At 31.0% G+C, this 8,680-nt stretch overlaps 1 protein-coding gene across 1 annotated transcript; it reads left to right on the plus strand.

The window, feature by feature from the left end:
- Positions 1-5,236: 5,236 nt before the first annotated feature.
- LOC120082790 (pentatricopeptide repeat-containing protein At1g11290, chloroplastic-like) lies at positions 5,237-7,762 on the plus strand. Its single transcript, XM_039038101.1, has one exon. It carries the CDS (start codon positions 5,306-5,308, stop codon positions 7,568-7,570), a length of 2,265 nt encoding a protein of 754 aa, XP_038894029.1. The 5' UTR covers positions 5,237-5,305; the 3' UTR covers positions 7,571-7,762.
- Positions 7,763-8,680: the final 918 nt, after the last annotated feature.

Consider the following 8,680-nt stretch of genomic DNA (forward strand, 5'->3'; position numbering starts at 1 on the left):
TGCAGGTTTGACTGAGGAAATTGTGTACCGGATACACGATTACCCTAAGTTGTGTACGGGTACACGACTTCCACGCCTTAAAAGCTCTACCCCAACCCTTCTTCTTCCTCACCGAAACAGCTACTCATATTCCCTACCGCCGATTTCCCTCGCCCAAGCCGTCGATCCCTCACCGAAACCATCGTTGATTTTCCTCATTGAAGCCTCTATTTCACCGAAATCTTTCAAAACTTTGATTTTGCTCGACTTCCAGTCCTCCATTTGATCTTCACCAAATCTAGCAGTTGTGATTCTCGATTTTCCTACATTTTTTGCTATCGAATTTTGCTTGGTATATTTCTTTCTCTAGTTGGGCTGATCTGTATTTATATGTATATTTTTGCATGTTTTTGGGCTGAATTTTGCTTGGTATATTCCTACATTTTTGTATAGTTTATGTATGTATAGTTTATGCATAGTTAGCTTATGTATAGTTATAGTTTAAGTATGTATAAATAGTTATAGTTTAAGTATGTATAAATAGTTATAATTTATGTATGTGTAAATAGTTATAGTTTATGTATGTATAAATAATTATAGTTATAGTTTATGTATGTATAAATAGTTATAGTTTATGTATAGTTATAGTTTATGTATGTATAGTTTATGTATGTATAATTTATTTATGTATATATGTATGTATTTATAGTTTATGTATAGTTTATGTATGTATGTATTTATGTATATATAGTTATAGTTTATGTATGTATGTATAATTTATTTATGTATGTATGTATAAACTATAGTTTATGTATAATTTATGTTTATTTATGTATATTTTATATATGTATAATTTATGTATAGTTTATGTATAGTGTATTATATAGCCCTTTTATATTTGGTCATCATTACCTGATTATTGTCGTGATGGTGAAGACATTTGGTTGACTGTTAGCCCTCTTATATGCTTCCATATAGTAGAATGGCATCATCTAGATCGTGTGCTGAGACAGTTCGAGATGCGACAAACGATACCTTCGTTGTCTTATACACTCCCAGAACTACACCAGATCGATTTAAGGGGTAAGCACGACCAAGACTAGCGTCGAATCCATGCGGAGTATTTATCCTACTGGCATGGACGACGTGATCGTTGTACACAGGGAGAATTAACAGATGGACCAGCTGTATCAGACGACTACTTTCTCTGGTACAATTCGATCACGAGGTGATTTATCTCACCAGACGACGCTTACTATTACTGCATGGTAAGATATTTCAAATTAGACATTTTCCATATATATAATATGAATATTGTTTAATATTTTTTTTTATTCTACAAACTAATTTTATCAGCGAAGTTCAACAATATTCAGTGCAGAACAACCTTCCAGAATTTGGTTCAATATGTCAGCAAACATTGATGAACGTAGAAAGTATTATTCAACAAAGAAGACGACTCAATGTTGCTGACACCGATCGAAGACGTATTCGTCGTAGACGAGCGCGACAACGGGGTGAACCTAATTTAGAGGGACACGAAAACAACCCCATAAGAAGTAAGGGTCAGGGGATCGTTTTTAAATCTCACATTGTATCATTTTCAAATTGCAAATCTCAAAAGAACTAATTGTAAATATTATTTAATATCAACAGAGTCAAAAATACAAATTTTATGTCCGATGAGTTATACTAATTTTAGCATTGTTTGTCCAACACATAAATTAGAACATTTAGATTACAAATTTTTCATTCATGAATTTTAGTTTTGTAAGCTAAATATAATTTTGTGTTTTATTTAAACTAGTAATTTGAAATAATAGAAGTACAAAAGTATTCAAAACTCATCTCAAAGATTTGTACATTCAAATATTTACAAATTTCAGGCTTGTAAATTATGCAAACCTTCTAAAACTCATTCTTCTAAATAATACAAACATAAATCATAAGAATCTAAGGGCTTCCCAATTCCAAAGTAATTTTTATACTTTAAACAAAAAAAAAATTATAAGCGAACTCGTGTACCGGGTACACGAGTTTGCTTGACCGGTCAACTGGATTAAATGGACTCGTGTACCCGATACACGAGTATGTCACATGGAAATCTTGTACCGGGTACACGATTTTACTATCCTAAATCTGTCTATACTTTTCCAAAATACTTATTTTTGAAAATATTTCCTCCCAACCATATTTTTGTCATTATTTATTAAAAAAATATTATTTAAAAAAAAATCCCATTTTTCATATTAATATTTTTTTGAAAAACATTTTTCATATCAGTTTTTTTTAATACAACAAAAGGCAAAAACATAATTAATTTGGCACACAGAATAATGACTATGTTTGGCATCGGCACACAAAATTAGGTGCTTCCTTTCGAAAATAATTTTTCAATATTAAATTAAAAAACAATAGTTTTCAGCCGCCACCTGCATGCCACATGGCACACTAGTCCTTTTCAGCGGATCATTGTTTAGAAAAAAAATCTAGTAGTATTATAGTATGTATATGTATATACTGCTTCATTAATTATTTCAAGGTCATTAAACGATTTATTCATTTATTAATTTATTTCATCATCTCACGTAATTTTTAAATGCTACTTTATAACAAATAATAAGACGATATAGAAAACTTTTCATACTACTATAGGACTAGAAATTTTCTCATCAACGTTTATTGAGAAAATTTCTAGTATTATTTACCTCCATTTTACTTGTCATAAAAGTAAAAGAATGAAGAGTATTTGGGCGCATCCCAATATATACCTATCTCTATGCATGTCTGTGTCATAACACACATAAAAGATGAATTAACATATTCTAAAAAAGAAATAAGAAGAACTTGTCATGTGTTAAATTACACAAAGATAGGTATCGCCTGAAATTCGTTTAAATATTTCCCTTTAAGAATTATATTGGGTCTATAAAATAAATGAATAATTAATTAATAAATCATTTGATAATGTCTCAAATCATGAATGAGAATGGTAGATAGTATAATGATACTAAATTTTTCTTTATTTAGTGGAAAACCACCTTTTTAATAGTGAATTTTAAAGAATAAGTGTGTTTCGTCTTTGACTTTTCAAAATATATCTTTTTAGTGTTAGAATCTTTTAAAATTGGTGCATTCGGTCCAATTTTTAAAATATATCATTTTAGTTTCAAGATTAGATTTAAAATGTCCCTTAAGTATTTTTTTTTATAATTATATGACATTTTGAATTAAAAAATAAGTTCAAGAAGTAATTTTATAAAGAAGTAGTTCTTCAAAAACCAATTTTCTAATTTAAAATAATAGTAAAAAAATATTGCATTACCTTTGAAACCAACTTTTAGAAAAATACACTTTAAAAATTTAAGAATTGTATGCACATATTCTAAAAAAATTGAGGATTAAAATGGTCCGTCGTGAAAATTCAAAAAACCAAACACATATATTTTAATTATAATTAGGTCAATTTATTTTCCCTTAAATCCAATTTGTAATAGTTTTCTTTAGGACAATTGGAATATGTAAGAATGAATAATAACATTAAATTGTCGAAAATATTTTCAAGTATAGCAAAATATAACTATCTATCAGTGAAATGTCTGCAATAGACATCTATCACTGACACTGGTAGATGTCTATCGTGGTCCATCACCAATAGACAATGAAAATTTGCTATATTTATAAATAAGTTGACTCATTTTTCCTTGATTTGAAAATAACATTAAACTTTGTGTTTAATAGGTATTTGCCTTATTTAACATTGAAAAAAATGAGCAGATTTTTAAGGCATGTTTGAAAGTGGATAAAATCACTTTTACCATTTTCAAAATCATTAAATATGTTTTTAATCACTCAAAACCAATTTCAATGATATGAAACTCATATTTAAAAGTACATTTGAGTGATTAAATGAGTATTTTGTAGTGCTTTTAAAATGACAAAAATAAATTTAACAATTTCAAAGGCATTCTCAAATAGACACTTAAACTAAAAATCGAATGGTTTTTTCATCACTTTTGTCAAATAAAAAAAAAATGAATGTTTAGTATTCTCTTAGAAACAAAATTTAATTTTATATTTAATAAATTAGATAACCAATACAAATGTTGAAATATATTACAAATTTATTACATATGAAAATGAAGATTTACCTGACACAAAATTAAAAATTATAAAATTAGGTATAAATTTAGATACTTAATAATAAACCTTCTTTTAGTTTAATTAACACAAATATAAAAGTTTCTATGCCAACTTAAACACAATTCAGATAATTTAAACATATACCATCCACTTGAGAGATAGGTTTATACTTTGTTTTATGAGATTTAGGCTTGGTACCATTTTGGTATGATTGGGAGCCAACTAAATTATTTTTCCAAATGAATTAAAATTCCAAGTTTGAAAACTCATGTACCAAAATGCTATCAAATTACAAAAATTTAATTTTCACTACAATTATCAAATTCCAAATGAGAAAAGTATGTAAACTTGCAAGTAGAAAATATCAGGAGAAAAAACCTTAGTCTATTATTATTACTAACCTAAAAACTTGAACTAAAATATTATTTGATCTAGATTTTTAAAATAAAATTTTAAATATAGCAAAATATCACAGTTTATCAATGATAGATACCGATAGACATTTATCAGTGTCTATCAGTATTTATCAGTGATAGATGATAGTAGTCTATTATTATTTATCAACGTCTGTTACTAATAAATAATGACATTTTACTATATTTGTAAATATTTTGGTTCATTTTTTTATATTTGAAAACAATCCTTTTATTTATCTTTCTTTTTTACATCTCTCTCTCAACTCTCATTCAACTACTCTCTATAAAATTCTTGTCGTTCATCTGCTTTCTCCTGTCTTTCTATTATAGATCCTTTCCCTATATTTTGTCTCGAACAATAACGCTTATTTTCTGTATTCTACCTTATAGTAATATCAATGACGATCATTATCTTCTTTCTCTAATAATATGTGGGGATCAATAGTAATGAATGAAGCTTTTTTAATACCAAAAGAATTAAGTATAGAGGACAAAAGCGAGAAAGTGAGTCAAAATAAGAATAAAAGGAGGTGTTTGATAAATGAGTATAAGTTGTTGGGTTGGGTGGGTATTCGTTAACTATGTTTGTTAAGCCTATAAAGAAAAGCCGTGGGTTATTAAAACCATATTTTTTTTACTTCAATCAAAATAAGAGCAATAAAGTGGACTAGAGTGAGAACGAGGGAGGGAAGAATGTTTGAAAGTTTTGTTTCGAAAAAATTGGTCAACCCATAAAAGTCTCCGTACAAAAGATTCTTCTATTTTGAATGGGGACGATGACGAATTTCTGGAACATTGACTCATTCTTGAATTTGAAAAGCCAACTCCGAAACCAAACAAACAATGTGCCGCAGCTTTCGTCCCACATGCTTCACCTTCAACGATCAAAACCCGTTATTCATAGTCTCATTTTCCCCAACTTTCCCGCCACCCAATCAAGACTGCTCAACACGCTTTCCTTCCTCTTCGATCGATGCAGCTCCCGTCAACACCTCAAGCAGATTCATGCCAGGTTCGTCCTCCATGGCTTCCACCAAAACCCAACTCTCTCTTCCAAACTTATTGACTGCTATGCCAATCTTGGACTCCTCAATCTCTCCCTCCAAGTTTTCTACTCTATAACCGAACCCAATTCCACTATTTACAACGCCATACTGAGAAATTTGACAAGATATGGAGAATGTGAGCGGACCTTGTTGGTGTACCGACAAATGGTCGCCAAGTCTATGCACCCAGATGAAGAAACTTACCCTTCTGTTTTGCGATCATGTTGTTCTTTTTCAAATGTCGGATCTGGGAGGAAGATTCATGGGTATTTGGTTAAACTGGGTTTTGATTCGTTTGATATGGTAGCTACTGCTTTGGGTGAGATGTACGAGGAATGCATTGATTTTGAGAGTGCTCATCAACTGTTTGATAAAAGGTCTGTGAAGGATTTGGAATGCTGGAGTTCCTTCACTACGGAAGCTCCTCAAAATGGGAATGGGGAGGGAATTTTTGGGGTTTTTGGGAGGATGAGAGTAGAACAATTAGTAACAGATTCACTCACATTCATCAATCTCTTGCGGTTCATTGCAGGTTTCAATTCAATTCAACTCGCAAAGATTGTTCATTGTATTGCAATTGTGAGCAAATTGTGTGGAGATTTGTTAGTAAATACTGCTGTGTTGTCTCTTTACTCAAAGTTAGGTAGCTTAGTAGATGCTAGAAAGTTATTTGACAAAATGCCTGAGAACGACCGTGTTGTATGGAATATAATGATAGCAGCTTATGCTCGGGAAGGGAAACCGACAGAATGTCTCGCGCTATTTAAGTCCATGGCAAGATCAGGGATTAGATCTGATATGTTTACTGCACTTCCTGTTATCTCTTCAATTTCACAGTTGAAATATTTTGACTGGGGCAAACAAACTCATGCATATATATTGAGGAATGGTTCCGACAGTCAAGTTTCAGTTTATAACTCTCTCATCGACATGTACTGCGAATGTAACATTTTAGATTCAGCTTGTAAGATCTTCAATTGGATGAAAGACAAGACTGTAATTTCATGGAGTGCTATGATCAAGGGGTATGTCAAACATGGTCACTCCCTCATTGCATTGTCTCTCTTCTCCAGTATGAAATCTGATGGTATTCAATCTGACTTTATTACAGTGATCAATATCTTGCCTGCATTTGTTCACATAGGAGTACTTGAAAATGTCAAATATTTACATGGATACTCCATGAAGCTAGGCCTGACTTCCCTTCCATCCCTTAACACAGCCCTCCTAATCACCTATGCAAAATGTGGGTGTATAGAGATGGCCCAGAGGATATTTGAGGAAGAGAGAATTGATGATAAAGATTTGATAATGTGGAACTCCATGATCAGTGCCCATGCCAACCATGGAGACTGGTCCCAATGTTTTAAGCTATACAATCAAATGAAGTGCTCAAATACAAAGCCAGACCAAGTAACATTTCTGGGATTACTAACAGCTTGTGTCAATTCTGGTCTCGTAGAAAAGGGGAAAGAGTTTTTGAAGGAGATGACTGAAAATTATGGCTGCCAACCAAGTCAAGAGCATTATGCTTGTATGGTTAACCTCTTAGGGAGAGCTGGACTTATCAATGAAGCTGGAGAACTTGTAAGAAACATGCCCATCAAACCCGATGCTCGAGTTTGGGGTCCATTGTTGAGTGCTTGTAAGTTGCATCCCGGTTCCAAGCTTGCAGAGTTTGCGGCCGAGAAGCTCGTTGATATGGAGCCTAAAAATGCAGGGAATTACATACTGCTTTCGAACATATATGCTGCTGCAGGGAAATGGGATGAAGTTGCAAAAATGAGAAGTTTCCTAAGGGATAAAGGGCTCAAGAAAACTCCTGGTTGTAGTTGGTTGGAGATAAATGGGCATGTAACTGAGTTTCGTGTTGCTGATCAAACTCATCCTAGAGCAGAAGATATATATACCATCCTAGGAAACCTTGAACTTGAAATCAAAGAGGCTAGAGAAAAGAGTCTAGAGAAATTGGGAAATCCTCTATAACACTTGCATTTTTTTTTAAAAAATTATTATTATTATTATTATTATTATTATCTTCTCATGTGATAGGTTTTACTTATTCCTTTATTTACATCTTCACACATTACATTGTTTACAGACTTCTTGGTCGCTAATACATTTGTATGTCAGTTGAAATATGCTCACTTTGACTTTACATGATTTATTCTAATGTAGAACAATATAAATGATCTCATTTCATCAGTATTGATATTGTTATTTAATTTCAAGTAGTTGCATAGTTGGGTTTTGATTCTAATTATAATTATTTAGAAGATTCGTGTTTAGGTTACTATTTGTTTTATGGCTAAATATATTTCTTACAATAGTTGACATAATCGGTTTTTTCATATTGATGGTGTGATATCCCAAATGTTTGTGTAATTTAAATTCAGTTATTTTGTAATATTTAAGGATTATTTTAGATTTTTTAAGGTTAAATTTGATTATTGTGAAAAAATAATTCAATTTTAATTTTGTCCAGAAAAGAATTTTGGAATTTAAATTTGATTAAGGAAAATTTGAAATGTATGTCGAATTGTTTCAATTTTAATTTTAGTTTCGGAAAATTGAATCAAAATTGGGAGTTTTGGGTTTTTGAAGAAGATAATTAGAATTAATCGATTTATTGAGATATTGGATTTGAAATTATTTTCTCAAAAGGGTTTGAGATTTTAATATCCAAAAGAAGGATTTGGATATTTGGATTTTTGAGATGGAAAAGGAAAGGGATTTGAGTTTTTATAAATACTTAAATAGGTGAATTTGGCTAGGACGTTATCGTTATCACTTGACCCTCAGAGACAGAGATAGAGATAACGGTGATAATAAATTTGACAAAATTCATAATTTTAAGTAAATGCGATTAAAATACTTTCATTATAATTTGATAAACGTGGCGTTAGTAATTAAGCATACAAAATGAAAGGAAAAAAAAAACACAATTGATTCCTCATTCCCTTAACCATTTGGTCAAACATCATTCATAGTCTAACATAAAAATGTCCAAAAACAGCTACTTTAAACAGTATCGACCACTACAGACACTGTTTTATTGCATTAATATTTAGGCTAAAACACTATTTAGTTTTTGTA

Source organism: Benincasa hispida, chromosome 8 (genome assembly GCF_009727055.1).
Source record: "Benincasa hispida cultivar B227 chromosome 8, ASM972705v1, whole genome shotgun sequence".
Classification (NCBI taxonomy): Eukaryota; Viridiplantae; Streptophyta; class Magnoliopsida; order Cucurbitales; family Cucurbitaceae; genus Benincasa; species Benincasa hispida.